This window comes from Daktulosphaira vitifoliae, unplaced genomic scaffold (assembly GCF_025091365.1).
Source record: "Daktulosphaira vitifoliae isolate Bord-2020 unplaced genomic scaffold, ASM2509136v1 Scaffold_5, whole genome shotgun sequence".
In the NCBI taxonomy this organism is placed as follows: domain Eukaryota; kingdom Metazoa; phylum Arthropoda; class Insecta; order Hemiptera; family Phylloxeridae; genus Daktulosphaira; species Daktulosphaira vitifoliae.
Genome location: NW_026099576.1, coordinates 7,995,688 through 8,017,017, shown reverse-complemented (window position 1 = coordinate 8,017,017; position 21,330 = coordinate 7,995,688). Strand labels below are relative to the sequence as shown.

General features: G+C 26.5%; 1 protein-coding gene across 1 annotated transcript; it reads left to right on the top strand.

Moving 5' to 3' along the window:
- Positions 1–456: 456 nt before the first annotated feature.
- On the top strand, positions 457–21,153 carry LOC126907537 (uncharacterized). The gene is made up of 4 exons (XM_050688902.1): positions 457–716; positions 19,650–19,768; positions 19,833–19,956; positions 20,036–21,153. Exons 2-4 carry the CDS (start codon positions 19,653–19,655, stop codon positions 20,879–20,881), a joined length of 1,086 nt encoding a protein of 361 aa, XP_050544859.1. The 5' UTR covers positions 457–716; positions 19,650–19,652; the 3' UTR covers positions 20,882–21,153.
- The last annotated feature ends 177 nt before the right edge of the window (positions 21,154–21,330 follow it).

Below are 21,330 nucleotides of genomic sequence, written 5' to 3'. Positions count from 1 at the left end.
CTATTATAATGATAAAATAGTTGTTCTAGTCGTTTTAAGTCAAATTATTTACCTTGCATCAATAATTGAGTTAAGATAAATAACAAAATTTAGTATGATGACATAATTTTAGAAGCATGAATTAGTTTTATATTAATGTGTTTATCTACGATATATTTGTTGTATTACAAAATTATATATAAAAATAAGTTATTTTAGGACTCATATGTATTAATTAAAAAATTTGAACTACATCTAATACAAAAAAAAACAGTGACACCCATTAAATTTTAAGTTGGCTTTACTTAACGCTTGTAAGTAGTGTTCGAAGATATATAGTATTTACGGAAACCATTAACCTATTCTTTGTAATGATATTCAGTCAAAATGTGTGTTGTGTCCTGATAAGCGGCGGGGGCAAAGTGAAAGAGTTGTTGTACCAGGCGGCCATTACCGTTACCCGGTCAACTAAAGAACGTGTGTTTCAGTGTAGCGTCCGAAACCATTTACAGGTAGACGTGCGATCGGTGTACTTCGGTGTGTTAACACAATTTAATATCGAAGATAAACCGGGGCAACAATTATCGAGTTCGTTTTAAAATTCAAATTTGAAAATTACAACACGGTTTCTTGTTCTAAGTGAATAACATACTGTTTTACGGTCATCATCTTATAGCTATGGGCTCATAATTTTATTTGACATTGCGGGATCTAAAAAAGGTTTTTTGGAAAAATAGGTAAGATTTTATCTAAATATTAATTAATTATTTTACTACATATTAATACACACATATTTTAAAACGATTTCACATATTTTAATTTGCTTTTTTTAAATTGTTTTATATATGATTGTACTTTTTTTAGTTTGTTAACTATTTACTCTTGCGTCCTCTTTACGAATCCTCGCCAAATATTTTTCCTAATATAATTTAAAATAAATATTTTTTTCTGAAAATAAAAAGGATTAGTAGGAACTACATTATTGTCAAATAAAATATTATTTATTTTATCTGATTAATTGTTATTAGTCGTACATATTACTTAATGAAATACAATTGCAGTACATTTTAGAACTTATGATTGGGGGTTGCCATATACAAGACTTTTTCTGTCGTAGCCCAAAAAAAAATTCGACTTTACCTTATTATTCCTCGAATAAAAATCAATATATGATTTTTAATATCGCAAATATCTTAGGTATATGTCTAAATAAATATCTATACCTAAGATATACAAAAGTAAAATTAAGAGTTAGTATTTATTGAATGATTCAATAAATTATTTATTATTAATTATTTTCTCACTGTTTGAAAAATTGGATATAACTCCTGACTCAAAAAGAATAAAAAAAAATAAATTTAAGTACGTTTATACAAATCACATCTCACACGCAACACTAACAACTCATATCTTACTCTAAAAGATCTTTAGCTATTGATTTTTACGAAACATTTGCTAAATAGGTTAAGATTGAAAGTTAACGAACTTTATATACAGGGTGTTCAAAGAGTAAGGAAACAGGTAAATTATTTGAAACATTGTGAATAATAGAGACCCTTTTCCTTACTTACTGAACACTCTATATATACAGTGTGTATACTAATTAGTTGTAACGTATATGTATAGCTACTTAAACATAAATACCAGGTTATCTTTGATAATCAATTTATATTTTAACGGATTAATGGTTATTATTGTCTAATATTTTTTACTGTAAACACAGGCAAAAACATTTTCTCTTTATACTTTTCTAGGTCGCTACATTAACTCTCCCTCGTTGCAATTCCTCTGTCTAAATCTATTTATCTGCATATTATTGTTAACCTCGTCTCTTATACTATGCTTAACCTTGTTTTTTATGTGTTACATCAAACGAAACAAAAAAAACTGTATTAACAACATCATCATAAACATGTTATAACTATTGTCACGGTTGTGCATCAAGGAAAATGATAAAATCGTATAATAGTCTTTAATTTTAAATTATACATTTAAAGCATTTACAGTATACTAGGTACAAGGTATTGAATTTACAACTTACTAAGAACAAATTAATTATAAATATAATACGACATTTATCAATAGTAACATTTACTAATGCTCAAAACTTAATACAATGCAAAATAAATAACAAACATAACAACCCACACCCCTTGAATATTTTTATATACCAACACATTACAATTCGCGAAGGTCACGTTTATTAAACACACATTAGATACACATCGCTAAATTAGCATTACCATATTTTCTATATTATTCAGTAGTAAATTTGTTATAATAAAATATAATTTATTTAAAGCAAAAGAATTTAGCGTCGTCACTTGATTAGCTCCCGTAAATAACATTTTCTAATTACTCACATAATAAAATGTCTTACGATGTTGATGAGTTTTGGAATAAACATTATTAGAAAAATATTACTAAGTGCACTTAAAATATCATTATTGGTTTTAATTACAAAAATAAACTACATCATAATACAATTGGAGATTTTAACGACATTTTAAAGTTGAAAAGAAAATTTTTAAATTGTATTATTTGTAGTAAAAAGCCTGGAAATTTATTAATAAAAGCATTTATTACTTATAAAGAAATATATATATATATATATGTATTATTTTATATTAATATAGTACACACAAATAATTTATACAGCAAAACCGAAGTTAAAATTAAATACAATGTTTTTTCTTTTTGAAATATACTCTTTTAATTAATTAATCAAGCTATTAAATTGTTATTTTATTAACAACGCTCTTTATGAATTAGGTAGACATTATATAAATTAATTAGTATACACTTTAAATTTATGCTATTCAATTTATTTTTCATTAAAAAATTTATCTGAATTTTTTTGTAATCCAAAAAGCCTTGATGGGATAAGAAATATATTTAAAATAAATACATTTATAAATGATAATATCGTACAATTATGAAGAGGTTCAGGTAATATATTTTATAATTGGCTATTAGAGAGACCAATGGAAAACGTATGGCTCTAAATGAGTAAATAAAGCGCATGAAGAAAAAAATAATCGTTTAGATACGCAGAATTATTATAGTAAAAAAAAATAGCTTATGCCGTTGCTTCGATTTACACTTTCTTTCCATTCAATATGCCGACGCGGTTCTTAGAAACAATTTTCTGTTAAGCATAGTGTAGAGATAGAGTAGATAAGACTTTTAATTTTTGCAATAAGGTTAAAAATATATCTATATAAAAATATATATTTTTTTTTGTCTGAATATTACGATCAGTAAATTTATTTTACTAATTAATTAATTTAATGGTAAGAATATTCGTTTAAAGTTTATTTTTTAAAAAACAATAACAATATAAAAACAAATATACCTTACACACGAATATCCAAAATGACATTTACCTAATAAATATAAGTTGTGTATTTACTACAAGTTAAGGTTATGTCAATGTTCTATTATATACATTATTGTGGATTTTACGTTACACTTCAAATAATTGATTATTTTAATATGGTTAATCCTTGACGTAATAATCACCGAGATCTAGACTAAAAGTGCATTAGTTTCAACTGTCATCAAGTTACCAAAAATAGAAAATTAAAAATTAAAATATTTAGTAGTCAAACAACATCATATGACCTTTTTTACTCTAAAAATTATTTTTGTTAAGTTTAAATAATAAGACAGGAAATTGAAAGGTAGTTAAACTATTACTATTCAATGAGTGAGTAACTAAAAAAATCTGAGCAACATGCTAATTTACTGAAAATGGTAGAATATTTACGAGCAAAACATTAAACTATGTATAAATGACTCATTTGGTGTATTTATTCGTTTATCATGTAGTTGTATGGACCATTCAATACCATGTTTGCTATTTTTATCGAGTACTAAATTCAAGAACAATAATTGAGTACCATTAACACATTTATGTTCAATCATCATCTATATTTTGATTATCATTGCCTATAATTATAGTTTTTATGTAAATAGTAATCACTAGTCGACTGTAAGAGTGCATTGTACTGGTTTCGTCTGTATTTGTAAAATCCGCGGAGAGCAAAGTACTCCAACCGATACTGCGAGGTCCACGCACCATTTTTAACTTATTGATACTACTCAAAAAAGCCATCATATATTTCAGCGAACTCCTACGCTTGTTCCACCTTCTTTACAGATCTAAACTTCTACCTCAATTTAATCGTGTATCACTGAATGAACAACTGAACCACAGAGCAAGTTGTAGAACAACTCCAAAGACTAATGGAACGGTCCAACGAGACCTTGAGAAATAATTTATTTCAAATTAAATTATTGTATTTTGCACAACATATATTATATTTTGTGACCTCTGCTCTTAATTTCGTCGTTAAAGCAACTCACAATTTAAAACTTTCCGAGTGCAAACCTATGTCGGGAGGTCACAAAATAACAATTTTTCGCTAATGAAATTCTCACATAAATAATTATTATTGTTTTTAAAAATGCAAACCGGGATACAAAAGTAGTAATGTGTTTTATTGACCAATATTTACCAACTTATAAATAAAAAATAATGGAAATCGTGGAAAAATAAACGAGACTTCAAAAGAATGATGATCATAGATACCACTATAATGTTAAAAACAACTTAGTTTACTATAGTAGAGTTATTACACAGCAGAAAAGAACTCATTCTTCCTTTACTCACCAAATATAAATATATTAAAAAAGTCAAAGTAGAGTACTATTTACAGTAGTCGACATATTATGTAATTAATAAATGAAGTACAAATTACATACGCCATTTTCATCATTTTTACTCCATTTTTTTTTTTTTTACTTAGCTAGTACTCTACCGGTATAAATAATCTTTATCTTTTTTATAGTAATAGAATAAAATAATGGTTTTAAAAAGCGGGTATACTAGTATACTGCCAATATAAATTAGACTTGCCGACCTGTTTTACAACGTAAAACTATACCAGATACATATTATAATTCTGAGCAAATTACTTTCATTTTTCTAGAAATATTGCATCAATGTCGTTTCTGTTTCTGGTGTATGAACTGTAAAATTCAAGTGCTGTATAACTTAGAACGTTGTCGACCAGTGTGTCCCACTTCGACACACGATTTGCTCTCAAAATGTCTTAGCGAGTTTTTCATACACCTGCAGCAATGCAAATCACTTACTTTCTTCAATAGATGCATGTATTAGATTAATATATTTATCATAATTATTTTGAATAATGTCAAAAATCATAATATATAACCGTTTTAAAATGTTTGGGCGCATAATATTGTTTAGTCTTGTAATAGTTCAATTAAAAAATCTTTACCAATACAAATTCTTACACACGTGATGAATCCATAAAAAATAAACAAGTAAAAATATTATGTAAAATGAAATCAAAGAGCATAATCGGAAATTCTTCCGGTGTTATAGATTCAGAATATTTTATTTCAGAAGTTTCGCTTTTAATTCGAATTGTTAAATATACTTGGCAATACCAATTAAAAACAAGATTACGTGATTTGATAATATATAGACGTAATGGTTAACTGATACATTTCATACGCCTGAATTGAATAATAATTAGTATTATTAATTTATAAGAAGATAGTTGTTTTATACATAAAATAAAGTCATCAATCGACGTAGTATATAAATTATTATTAGATATTTCAATATAGTCAAGTAGTAAATAAATAATAATGGATGAAAATAGTTTTAAAAATCGAAAAAGTAAATTTTTCAAAACAATAAAAAATCTGCCATTGTTTTTAAATACTTTTAACATTGAATTATTTAGATTATAAAATGAGTTATAATCAAAATTAATAAATTTTCTTATGCTTATTAATTATGACATTTATATTTTAAGGTAAACTTAAAAAGTATAGGTTGCATGTAAAAAAAAAATATTTGCCAAAAAATTCTTTTCGTTTTTTCTTTGTATATTTATTAGTATTTATTTATAAGCCTTGGCTATTATCAATTTAAAACGGCAATTTGGTAAATTGGATTTTATAGATCATCAGCAAACGTTAAATGCGAACAGTAATTTTGATATATCCGAACGTTTTTCCATGGGAAATATCAGTTAATAAACTTCACAGTTGTTATTTTTAAGGAAGTTAACGTACAGTCAATGCATAAGTTAGGCCGCATCGAATTGGTTTAATAAAAAATAAGTGCAGACATTCTGATAGCATAAACTTTATATTGCTTTTAGAAAAAAATATTAGTAATATATTTCTATAGATTTCCGAAGTAACCATAACGAAATGATGAATTATGAAAAAATATAAGATTTATAAATTGCAATTATTAAGTAAAATTATTTTAAAATTAATAATTTACTCTTCTTTCATTAAAAAAATATATTTTTCTATGTAATCTTTTTAAATTTTCTGTTCATTAATTTATAAAAAAAATATTTAATATTTGAGTTTATCCAAATAATTTAATAATCTATCCGAATTCTCAAATAAATCGAACTTAATTTCGATTTCAAGTATTAAAAAAAGAAAACGCTTAATACTCTATTGTTCATAACATAAGTTAATTGTAATAATCATTCTTAGTCAAAATTATTTGATACTTTATTTATTAAAATATATATAAGTGTAATTTGAGTTTATTCCTTCATACTATCCTTAATTACACGTTTGAGTAAACATATATTTAATTAATTACTTAAACAAAGTAAGTATTTAATTCATTTTTTTAATGAATAAATCATAATGAACGAATGAACATAATGATTGTAAAAAGTGCATTAAAAAAGAAAACATTATTTGATTATATTGTAATTGTTAAAGCTATGGAACAAAATGTTTAACTAAAATAACATAGATATTATAATTCATACAAAATGCATCACTTATTATTTTTTTTTACGAAATTTGAATGATTACAGTTTTTGACTTTTATCCATCGCTAGAATATAATTTTCTTACCTGTGTAATTAAATGCTTAAATACTAATATTTCACAAGAGTACATGTTAAAAATAGAGATCATGAAACAAAATTACAAAACAAGTAAAAATCGTGTTGAAGTCATTCAAGTGAAAAGTAAATTATAGCTTATTTTTAAAATTAAAGTTGGTTTGACAAAGTAATTCCATTTATTTTTTCTTTTAAGTTTAAAATAAGTTGCCAATGTCATATTTGCAATGAGGATCCAAGGAGTCTAGATATCCCCAATTAAAATAAAATCATAGCAGCGGGTTGTAAAAACCTCCCCACCACTCTAAACTCTTAAAATTATCTGTAATCTTAAAACAAATTTTTACATACACCAACGTTATGTATTTAATAACACTATAATAAAATTTATTAGTCATTAATTACAACAATTTTATAACGAATGATTAATATCAATAAATTCTGTAAATATATCTTAATTTTGCATCAAAGTTTAGACTAGAGAAAAACCATGTATACTATCCAATGGATAGTATACATGGATGACAGTCATTGAACGATAAATAACAAAAACTGTAAAATGTATTTGCTCTTAACAGTTCGTATAATTTTCATTCATCGTTGCACCATACCATCTATTATTTTATTTTTATCACGATTGGAAATGGTCCTTAATATCATTTGTATTATCAATGATGATATTCCGAACGTATTATATTTTTCAGAGCGAATGCAAGCTCCATTATTGTACATCGTTTTCAATCGAATGATTATAAACCCGTTGATTTGCCAACATACACCTGAATCCATACAATATCAATTTTAGAACTATATCGTGTCACTACTCCGTGCTGAAAACTCGTTATTTCTTTGACTTGCAGTCTATTTAACCTGTCAAGGACATTTTTTAAAATTATAAATAAAAAAAAAACTTAACTAACTGCAATTGTTCCTATACAAAATTATATTACAGAGGACACTTTAAATCATTGTCCACGCTCATTAAGAATATTATATTTTTTACCATTTGCCGAAGATTTCCAGTACTAACTAAAAACATATTTCAATGGTTTTATACCGTGTCCCATTAAACGATAAAATGTCTATGCAATAATAGAACAATTTCGATATTTTCTACATTTAATTGTAAGTTATGCGTTCAGTATTCCCTGTCCGACATTGTCATTATTTAAAAAAAAATTGTTTGTAAATCATTTCTAACGGAGAAAATTAGCAATGACGTTAATAGGCTCTTTTTATATTAAATTAGTTGACAGATTACTAATTAATCGTTTCTATAAACTGAAGAAGTAACGATGTGACAAACCCAATTATAAACGCGTAACCCATTGGTCGATGAACAATAGATGTATTTTATTTATTCTTCTAGTAGTTGGTTTGTTTTTGTATGCAGGACGTTATACCTTGTGGCCTAATTATGAGTTTTTTAAATATCAATATATGATTATGTTTACAGTCACGGTCCATGACTCTAGTAACTGGATTATCGCAATGAAACTATTATAAATCGCGCACAATGAAAACATTTACACTGAATAAATATAGAACAACTTAGTGCAGAGGAAAAACAATAACTGAACCGGATGAATATAATTATATGCGAGTTACTAGAAGTTGACTACAAACATTTTCAACCGAAACCGAAGACGTCATGAATGCCACACACCGACTTTTACGAAAAATAATTGAAAGTTTTTATATAGTTTGCAATAATGATACATATTTTATTAATAAAATGAATAAATTAACTAAATGAATACATATTCGTACCAATGTGCACTATTAGTGTACCCAAAATACGCTTTTTAATTTGAACACATTAAATCATATCCTTGAAATAAATTTAAGAAGTTCTATTTTAATCAATTTATATGTGATGTATTTTTGTATAAAAAATTGATTCCCAAAAACAATAGTCAGAAAAGTAGTAAAGATATAAAATAAATAACCATATAATAAACAGTTATTTTTTTAATTATATTTAACAATTTTTCTTGCAAGTTAATGTTTGTAATAGAGGGGGCAGGAAAACCTACACGACTGTAACCAACGGAATCGATCCGAGTGCATAATTTTTTTAACAATGTCGTTAAGCAAGTAGCATTTGGTAAAGCAGAAGTGACGCTATCATCACCCACACAACAATCTGTCTACATAAGCCTGTTATAGTCTTGAGCACATTGAACTTAAGTTAAATTCCGTAATATAAACAAAATTCAATAATACGCGCAAGTGTTAGGAAATCGTACTATTTAACCATTTAATCGTAATTTAACCATTTGAGTCATCCAGTTACACATATGTCCAAAACACTTTGTTTTTTCTTGAAGAATTAGTAACAATTAGTTAAGAAATAGCAAAATTTTAAGAAAAAATGTTTGGCACATAGGTCCTTTGGCAACTGTACAATTCATTTATAGTAATATTGTTATAAATGAAAAATAATTTTATTATTATATTGATATAAATAGAAAAATTGACTAGTTTTATTTATAAAAAAAAAAAATATCAATTGTCCTTTTTGCTAGACTCTTGTTTTTTTTAATTGCGAATAACGGACCAGACCGACACACACTCGAAACACTTTACCAGACTTTCGCATCGTGTTCACTTCTTTTATAGATGCTCTCTATCAAATATCCTGTTTTAATTTCTTATTTTCTAGTTTAATATTCTCATGAAAATGAAATGAGAAAACCATTTGGCTATTTATGTAATATTACTGAAAATTTCTCTTGATATGCAGATGATATTTTACAAACATTTTATCCGAAATAAACAACTAAACTTATAATTAAATATTAAATAACTACTCATTAAATACCGTTGAAATATACGGACAATATGCAGACAAAATTATTAGATACGTAAAATTTAGAAATTGATCACTGCTAAAAATAATTCTATGTTATTATCCGTTAATTTTTTATTCTTTAAGTTAAATATAAAATACGTTTCGTATATTCACAAGATTCAATTTAGATAATATTATAAAAATTAATATAATGCGTCGACTGTGGTTATGTGTGATTATATCGAATAATGAACCTTGCTAAAATTAAAGAGTAAAAAAGCCGTAAATTTTCATTTTTGAGCTATCGCTGTAATTTTTATAATAACATATACAATGTATAATATTCTTATTAAAGTTGGTATTAAATTTATTCCGCATAAATTATACTTTCAATATTTTTAATCAACAGGAAGCCAGAAAGTAAAATAGTTCCACTTTCGCATGGCAAAATATTACATTCCAACTAATTGTATAATAAAGTTAATAGAAGATCATCTATTACTTTTGGTATATAGTGAAGTTTGTAGCCGAATCGTTACAGTCATTAATGTATCTGAAATATTAAAGTACTGGTATAATTTATTACAATTTTGATTGCTATAATAAAATTATTTACATTAATTAATAGGATACAATGAAATTTCTTTAAAAAGAGTTAATGAACCTTCAGATTTCCGGCACTTCATTATTGATACTGACTTCATGAGACACTATTTTTCGGATCAAAGACCAGTATGTGCGCTATAATTAGTTATGTAATACAAATTTCACTCGATACACATACATTATTATAATGGCTTATGTAAATAGAATTAGGTACTCTAGGGTGATTTCTATGCACATAACAAAATGCTGCACGTATCGACCTTATCTAATGCACAAAGTGATTTTTTAACTAAAAAAATCCTTTACATTATTAAAATAATATAGTAATTTTTCGGAGACAACCAAAGCATTATTGAGATATTGAATATAAAGCATTGTTCATGTACACAGATTAAAAATATATATTGAAAACTAACGTATAAACACTAATGTTATACCTTATTAAAATAATAATAGTAAAATTATTTCCCAAAAAAATAACAAAATATTTCTGGTTAATAATCAAGAGCTTATGTAGTTTTATATAATTTCAAACAATTTTCTAATTGAATTATAGGAAAGTTATACCAAGCAATCTTATTGCCGAAAAAATAAACATAGAAATAATAATAAATTACTATCTATCATGAGACTTCCGATTCTTTAACGGCGCACAAGGATAAAACACTAATAAGACATTACATTACTGATGTATAGCTCTAAAATATTCAAGGATCGCTTTCCATTGTTTGATATTGAATCCAAAAATTGTAAAAATTACATATGTTTGTTAAATTATTTACTATTTAATTACCTGTGGCAGTATTTCCTTTGACCAATTATTGTAACTTATTATATGTTTTTCACTTAATTTCTACTATAATATCATAAAATTCAATGCCCATTACAAATATTTTTAATCAAACTTGCTAAAATTTAAAAAATAATGATTATACATGCAAGTAGAAAAATAAGCATATTTTTATAGTGTTAAATAAAAATTATGATACATTATATTTAAATAATTAAGGTGGTAATTTAAAAATCTAATTTATTGTTATATAAAAACCAGGAGGTAAAAAATAATGATAAACAAATTTTTGCCGTTTCTAAATTGGTACTTATAGGAAAGTTTAAAATCGCCAGTTAATGGTATTATTTCTATACAAAAATAAGATTTTTTAGAAAATACCGAATAAAAGAGTCAGTTAATAAATCATAATGATTCCGTTTACTTATAATATACTAGCCGGTCGACGTCAAAGAAACTATTTTATTCTTTTAATGAAGCATCAAGAAAAAGCGTTGACCCAATTGTTTTCCTTGGTATGTGTGATACACATAATATAATACCAGTAGCTATTAAACATCGAAGTCAATGCATGTATTGTTTAATTTTCAGAGAAATTAAAATATTATCACGTGCCAACTAATACAAGATGCGTAAGTGAGTAAGAACACATGCGCGAGTCATAATGTGCATAACGATGGGATTCGTATAGAAAGTGCAGTATTTCTATGTCACGCGAATTTTAAGATGTTACCCGAACTGTAATTAAAACACTAATGATACATTTTATTTGCTAAAATAGCTGAATGTGAATTTAGGCTGAGAACAATTTTAATGGCGACTCCCTCTTTGTATGATTTTATTCCTTTTGGGGACTTAATATCAATTGACAAAAGCCGTTAAAGAGTTATGAATTCATCTTCTATGAAAATAACTTACTAAATATCTGCAACATCTACGTCAATATTTATTGTAAGAAAGGGCCACTTGTGTTGAATATGTACGATAATTTTTGCTACAGTGATAAAGTGCACCAAACGATAATATTTTATTTAAGATATATCGGTCTGAAAACTACAATTCTAGTGAGAGCACGCCTCTATTACTGAGAAAATAAAATTATCTGTATAATGAGAAAAAGGATACTTAACGACAATAATACATAAAACCGAGATAAGAAGAAAAGTACAGATATCCAACAGAGTAATACTAATATCACAATAAAACCACAACTTTCCCACGGTAGTTGAGAGTTGGTTATTATGAAGTAGTCGAGAATATGAGTAAATGAAAGAACTTAAATAAATTGATTTAAAATTATATTTTTGATACTTTTTGTTCTTATGTTATTAATATTTGATACTAACCAGGTAAAAAAATAGAAAACAAACGTTTTACACTGCTAACTCGGCGATCTCGAATTCACAATTCACCTATAAATAGCCTATGTTGAAAAGAATCGTATTTACTTTCTAAATCATTATTTATATGTTGCATTTCTTCTTTTTTTTTTATAGAATGTTACCCTTTTTACTTAATTTATTAGACAAAGGAAAATTAACACGTGTCAATGTGTTTTAATCTCTCATTTTATCCACGTTTGACGCTACACCTATAAATAATTTATACATTTTATTTATTTTAAAACTTAAAATAAGCTTTTTAAAAACTTTATCTGTTTTTGCTTTATAAAAAATAAATGTTATAATTAGATATTGGTTATATTTTTCCATAAATAAACTTGATTCAGGACCATAAATATCTAATATTATCAAATTACTATTTAAATAAGGGTAAAAAAGCCAGTCATTACTACACCGTTTGTTAAAATCATTAAAAAATCATACTCAATCTGACTACAATTATTACATGCCATTATATGTCGGCACAAAATAATAAAAAATGCGCATGTCTTTTTTGCTTGAGTTAAAAAACTCACGAAGAAGCCACAAAAGTAAAATTAGATGGCTGTGCAAGCCACGCAGGCACATAGATTACAAAACGATCATGGTTTTGATAATAAGAGTCTTAGAAAATTGCACCACTATGAAGTTATTATGTCTGTAATACAATTTTTTATTTCATTGTGTACACAGTGAATTATTTAATCAAATTATCAACCGGATATTAAAAATAATATAGTATAACAACATTAGTGAGTATGCTATTATCCAAACGAATAAGTGATCATAAATTATGTAATTAGTATAGTTAAGCATTACCATTACACAAATACTATTATGCTAGTCTACGAAGTATAAATAACAATAAATCAATAATAATTATGCAAAGGTAATAACCATAAAAGTTAATAAATTATTACAATATTACAACATCATAATCATCTAGAAGACTTTTAACGGAGTATGACACCTTACAAGAATATGCATCAGGCAAAAATACCCCCAACATTCATTCCAGTATTTTTATTATACAAAGCAAATAATTGATCATGAAGTGTAATAATACTATACATGACATACTCCCAAAATTAATTTGTCAATATAGATGTAATATTTTCAATTATCTATCTTATAAAAATATATTAAACTTATAGATATATGAGATTTTTTAACAACACGTGATCAAAAAATTGCTGTTGTTACGCTGTAAATAATAAAAACAAATTTACTCTAATGAATCAGTCACTCATGTATATATTGCTTAATAGCTCTAAAAAACAATCATCTAAAATATTTTTTAACTCCTATCATACTTTTAATTTGATCCATTGTGTATCTTGATACGAATTAAACAAAAATTATTAAAATTTACATTATCACCAAAACAACATATGCAAGAAAATTTGTAGTCCAGAATAACTAAAAAATACAAAAAATCATAATACCATGCTCACATCTGTAATTTAACATAATGCTATTTAATTTTTGAACAATTAAAAATGTTGAGCTCAATTCAATTCTCAAATTTTCCGAATAAATCCAATAGATGTGAAAAATGCACATATATTAATATTCATTACACGTTATTTATGGATGTACTTATAAAAATGTACTTATAACAAATCTCGAGAATCTAATATGTTATCTTTAAAAAGCTAAGATAAAATTTAAACAATTTTTTTGTTATTATTCTAGGGAATTTACAAATTAAATAATTTAATGTGTAATGAAATATGCGTGAAAATTGTACTTGTTTAAAATCAAACTATTATCTATTTCAAGCCCAATGTTTATGCAAGTTAAAAATGTGTTTTTCGAAAATTTAGTAATAAACTCTTTCAGAGTCTATTGTGAAAAACGGCAAATTACTATTAACGCACATTATTAATTATGATCGATCAGTCGCATAATAATTTTTATTCTATTAATTAGACACTATGACAATTGCCTATTAATTGATATGTAATGTATTCTTCTGTAGTTATTGTCGTATCATCATTCTCTAGCGCTTTTAAGTACTACAAACGTAATAAATATATATAATGACATATACATTATTATATGCAGTATGGTTACAGTTACACCAGTATTGTTCAATTTTGTGAACCGTATCAGTTTACAGTTACGATGGTTTGGATTCGAGTGTTAACTTATTAATACCAACGGTGCATATCACAGCCACGCCAATTAAAAGTTGTTATTAAAAAAGATTTCTACTAGTACTAATGAACATCGATCACGACCTTATGTTAATCACGAATTTCTAGTTGAAAACATAGAATTTTTTCGATTATGCCAAAAATTAAAATGTTAGTGAATTTATGCTTTTATTTTAATAAGTGTTCTCGGCGATTCAATAGGTCATAGCATTCAGCCAAACTAAGTAACAACACTTGTTTGATAATCCTTTTTAGAAATTTTAAAGCAAATACAAGTAGATACTTTTCATTGTTCTTCTAGTAAATTTATATATGCGATCTTACTTAATGTTCCATGATATTTGTCATAAAAAATAGGTTTGTAGTTATAATTAGTGTTCCACAAGAGATTATTAATACTATTCTTAATTAGTGTTCATAAATATTTTACAAAGTAACATTAAAGAAAAAAAATAACTACAGATAATTTTTACCTTTAGTTAATCTAATAGTTACAAAACAAGCTAATAGAAATATATATCCTTTATACTATTTTGTAGTTCGATGTTTCAAAATGTAGACATAATTCCAAACCAAAACACACTTCACAAGAGCGTATCAATACGCAATAAGTTGTGATTTTTTTCTTTTATGAATGTAAAATATTCGTATTATTTAGACCTATACGGTTCCATTTTAGATTGTCATTGATCGTTGCATAACAAAAACCGTGTATTACTTACACGGGCATTGTAAATACAACGAAAAAGAAGTAATGCACGAATAAGTGATAATGTTATATTGTGTCTGATAAATAATTATTATATGTGTGGGCATATTAAATTCGTGATTTTATTGTACAGTTGACAGATGTTAAGTGTCATCAGCACTGAAGGAAATACTAAGTACAGCTAAAAACACTAAACATGCAGAGTCAGCATAGTGGGATAAACATAAAGATACATACGAATATATATTATGTATATAAAATTACAAAATTGAGCAAATAAACTAGACACATGTTAATAATAAATATTTTTATGTATATGGGCAAACAATAGATAGTTTTATTTAATGTAGCTGCCTCACATAAAATGTTAAATGGTAAACTTTGCGATTTTGACTACACAATAATCCTATTTTTACAATAAAAATTGATCACTTGTAGCTAATATTATTTAAAATTTTAAATATATTTATACTTAAAATATTAGTTTAAAATTAAAATACAACGCCCAAACGCATACAGATACGCCAACTGAAAAATACTCCTTTATATACTCCTAGTAACCTTATCATTAAAAAATGTTATTATCTAGTCGATTATCACATTAATATATTTTTAATTTAAAATCCTATTTTTATTAGGAATCCAACGACTAAACGACTGATTATTTAAAATACACTGTACCGTTGGTTAAGAATTTTTATTAATTTGATATTAAATATACTCTAAGTTTAAAAAAAAAACAAATAAAATGTATATATACTCGTTTTTCAGAAACTATTGAATATTTTCAATTTTTGCAATGAAAAAATTACGTAGTTTTTTAAAAATTGAAATATTTTTGAATAAAATCGTTTTTTTTTTATTTTCTCAAAAATAAAATTACTTTAATTTTAATTTTAATTTTCTTAAATTTTGACCTCTATAATTTAAGTTTATATTATTATGAAAGAAAATTATAAATAATTTTGTTCCTAAAGTTCTTTTTTTATCTGACAACGTTACTGTTTTAAGATTTGTATTTCAAGAAAAATTTTGTAAATAATTTGAATTTCGTTAGACTGGAGGCAGTAATTTAACTAACAACGCTTATAACGTATAATAAAATTTGATCACTTGTTAGTAATTAATTTAATAAAATTTAAAATATTATTAATTTTAAAACTAAAAAATATTAAACTCAAAAGCCACAAAAAAATACTGAATTATTACATTTCGGAAACAATGTTACCATTATCAACGCATACTGCACCCCAACTAGAAAAAACTCCCTCATATACCCCTATCCTATCCTTATACAGGGTGTTCAGTAAGTCAGGAAACTGGTTTCTATTGTTTTCATTGTTACAAACAATGAGAACAATAGAAACCCGTTTCCTGACTTACTGAACACCCTGTATAACCTTATCACCTAGTGGCGTCATCACTAAGTAATATTATCACATTTTGACAGTTTAAACAAGTTTAATAATGAATTTTTCAGTAGGCCAAGATCCCAATTAATTAAATTGTTTTTATTTTTAAACATTTCTATTGCCTCCCTAATATTAAGTTCTTTGTAATTATTTACGTTTTTAATTAGTTTTATGGTTTTAATGGAGTGATTATGTGTCATTAAATAATCAGCCACTGGAGATTTCTCAACTTCTTGATTTTTAATGTTTCTTAAGTGCTCTTTAAACTTGACCTCTATATTTCTTTTTGTTCTTTTCTTTGTGGTAACATTGTTTCCGAAATACGTATCCACGACTTTTCAGTAATTTTTTGTGGCTTTTGAGTTTAATATTTTTTAGTTTTTAAATTAATAATATTTTTAATATAGTTTTAATTTTATTTAACGCTTATAACTTTTAATCCAAAATCATTTTATTAAAATTATTACCTTCTTAGACTACGTTTCAAAGCATAATTTTCTTATTGTTCTATTTTGTATGATTAAAAAAACTAAAAGAATTTGTACTTAAATCATTTTTTTCATCCCTTCAGGAATGAATAATTAAAATTTTCTTTAATAAGAACCATTATTTTTAATTTGATGATACTACAAAAAAAGTGTACAAACATTTTTGATTTCCAGATTTTTTTTATCCATCAACCGTTAACGTTTTAAAATTGTTTAAAAATTTGAATTTAAAATAGAAATTCTTCATTAATTTAATTTTAATGATACCGGAGCCACAATTGTTAAAACACATTAATAATTTATTTTAATGGAACACAAATTTTATGTGATTTTATATGATTAAGGCATATATTTATTAGTGAAATTAGTTAGGTATATTTTAATAAACAAAATCTTGATTTTATTTTCCAGAAAATAGTATCAAAGTTATAAGTTTTTTCATTACTAATTATACTCTTATAAAATATTATACAAAGCTCAACAAAAATAAATTGAATATAACCCATTTACAATTGGTTATATTGATAATAGATTTCAATGGTAACGTTTGTTCAATCAATACTTTTCAAATATCATAGAAAGTTAAATGTTCATTTTGATTGAATTCGATTTTCAACGCAAAACATCTGTAAGAAAGGTGTTTATTACCGGCGAAAAATCATAAGATCCATCAAACAGTTATTATGCGATAGATACATTTTAGTGTTATAATATTATCAAAGCCAAAAATGATAACCATTAGGCAACTGGATGTTATTTTTCAATTTAACGCCAACAAACGTTGTATAACTTTACATGACACTGTTTAAAATAAAATTTCACACTGGATGAACATTAAATTTTATAGGACTCATAGAAACATAAGAGTAATAGTTTGTTTACTTTACAATGTATTTGACTGTCAGGAATAATGCTTTTGTGCGTAGTCATTTATTTTACTTGGCGCATACATTATCAACATGTGACACCAATATTACATTTATTATATCTCTATCAAAACGGCGATTTATAAAAAGATTACAATAAAAACCCAAATGATTCGGGCAATTCTTCGGAAGTTTTCTACTTGTATCACTTTCATAATATCATAAGAAAAATAGAAAATTTGAATAAGAAAGTATCAGCGGATACCTCCAAAAAGATAAATGACAAAAACATCTCATAGACTAAACATTTAAAACAATACAAAGTATAAATTATTTAATGTAGATGAAGAAGTTTATATTTCTAAGGATAATTTTCAGACCACGAAATATCTGCATTCTCGAAAGAAAGTAAAAACTATAATTTTATTTTTAAATGACTCAATGTTGAAAAACATCTTTAATAAATGATAGTTGGAAATAAAGAAAATATTTTCACTTTACGTTACATATTATTTTAATTTGTGCCTGGTACTAGGCAATCATTACTCGTCTTACATAATATTAAATAATTATTTTTAACTAAAAAAATTAAATATGGAGGAGGGCTAACAAAAAAAAAAATCTTGCTTATCTTTTAATGTTGTATTTATTTAATAAATAAGTAAATATCTAACGATTTGTTTTTTGTTAATATTTTTTCTTTAAGTCTACCGATGGGGATCCTGGCCTCCGTAACACAGCTGATCACATATACCATTGTTTCTAATAATAAACATTTCCATATAAAAAAAAAAAAATTAATAGAAAAATGGATAACACAATAAGTTTTATTAGTTTCAGTGTGGAATTCAGCGTTTTGTAATATTTCAAATAATATAATTATATGAAAAAAAAAGTTACTGGAATAATTGATTTTTGTTGGCAATATTTTCTAGGAAAAGTAGAACCTATATTGGCGGCTGATAATTAAACAAAAAAAAGTACTTCAATAGGACACCTACTGGCAAAACTTTTATTTAAATACCTGTATAATTAAGATTAAACAACCATATTAACCATTGAAGTATTAATTGTAATGTTAAACAAATTTAGTAATCATTCCTTTAATTATAAAAACAAATAACATACATAATATATCGAAATCAGAAAATCTATATTGTAATTAAATCGGCTATGTTACTTAATAAAGTGATTTAATAATTATCTTGTGACAATAACTCTGTTGCTTCCGTTGTCTAGCATTACCTTTTGGTAATGTCGTTATTAGCCGAATCTATACAGCTGCGTGAATGATTACACTTTTTTTTTCATGCAACATCATAATGCCACAAAATAGGGTTTTATTCAAAAAATGTTTTTTCTTTTTTATATTTACCGCTTTATATTAGATATCTTCCGAATAATACACGCATAATTTCTTAAATTCTATATACATATATACATGTCGTTTTTATAAATTTATGTTCTGTATTTTTACATACTTGTATTATCAATCATTAAAATCAAACAAAATGAATTTTAATTAATCATTTTCTGTGTCGCAGGTTATGATGATACCAAGTCTAAAATTAACTGTCGGCCTAATCTTATGGATATCCCAACATAGACCCACTGACGGTCACGGGCGACTCATAGAACCTCCTTCCCGGTCTTCCATGTGGAGGTAAGAGAGGCCAAATTAAACATTCTATTTAAAATTGTATATTAAATTTACCGTATTACAAAAGGTATGGCTTCAATACGCCGCCAAATTACAATGACCATGAACTTTACTGTGGAGGGTTTACTAAGCAATACCAAATTAACGGTGGAAAGTGCGGCATATGTGGAGACCCATGGGACGCGCCGCAGGCAAGTAACAATCACACCAATAACTAATTAATCAAAACGTGTTATTAGAATGTTATTTTCCTAACTGGATTTTTTACAGCCAAGACCGCACGAAGCCGGTGGTAAGTACGGACTAGGTGTGATAACACGTCGCTACAAGATCGGGCAGCCGTTCATTGTTCGCGTAGAGTTAACCGCCAGCCACCGCGGATACTTCGAGTTCAGATTGTGTCCGAACAACGCACCTAAACGCGTGGCCACACAAGCGTGTCTGGACAAGTACATACTGAGACGTGTCAAGTCCAAAGAAGCGGACGAAATGTTCCACGAGACGCGATTCTATCCGGGAGCCGAAAACAAAGTGTACGAAATGAGATACTCGCTGCCTGAAGGACTAACGTGCAGTCAGTGCGTACTGCAGTGGAAATACATCGCCGGTAACAATTGGGGCGTATGCGCTAACGGCACTGGTGCGGTGGGCTGCGGACCTCAAGAAGAGTTCAGGGCGTGCGCCGACATTTCGGTATCCGACAAAGACGGCACCGTTGACACGTCTCCGTATCCAACGCCGATATCGAATACGTCTACCACAACCAGTACGACCTCTACTACCAGCAGTACTACGGAAGAATCTGTCGACATCAACGAAATACCCGACGGCCAAGAAAACCAGAAACCTCAAGAGTCTGGTTTCGACTTGGTCATTTTCATTTTGTCTATTGTACTATTATCGTTGGGTTTTATCATGATGTTGTTCTTATTTGCGTATTGGTACTTTTACCACGCTAGTGATACTATTAAGTCATGGTGGAGAAGAATGGCTGAAAACACTCCCGTTTGCCTTCGAAACAAAAAAGTTGAAGAAATTAACGAACAACCTGTACCTCCACCAAGACTCAAAAAGACTTCAATTGGATTTAAAGGTGTGCCGGCTAATCTAGTGTAAAATATATTGGTAAATAAAAATCCCATATTGGGAGAAACTTTAGAAACATTTACTAATACGTTTGAATAATATGATAAAACGTTTTAGTTTTTACTGCAGTTCATTTAAATTGTAAATATTCTTTGTTCATCATAATAATTATAACTATTGATAAGGAATTATTTATAGAAATAATATTAAAGGACTATGATTGTTTTATAAAAATGTTAGTTGTAAATTTTAGTTTATTAGGAAAATAAAGAATTGTATTTTTAGTTGAATAAATTGGAAGCCTGAAGTTGTAAGTTATAATTTGTTTTTATTTTTGTTAGTATTTTATTTTTTTAAATACTAATGAATAAAATATTTAAAATTTAATAAATTTAAATATCCAAATAATTATAAACAACTTAAAGACTACTTTAAATCAACTAAGTGGAATGGGATACCAAGTAAGCATGGTCGCCCAT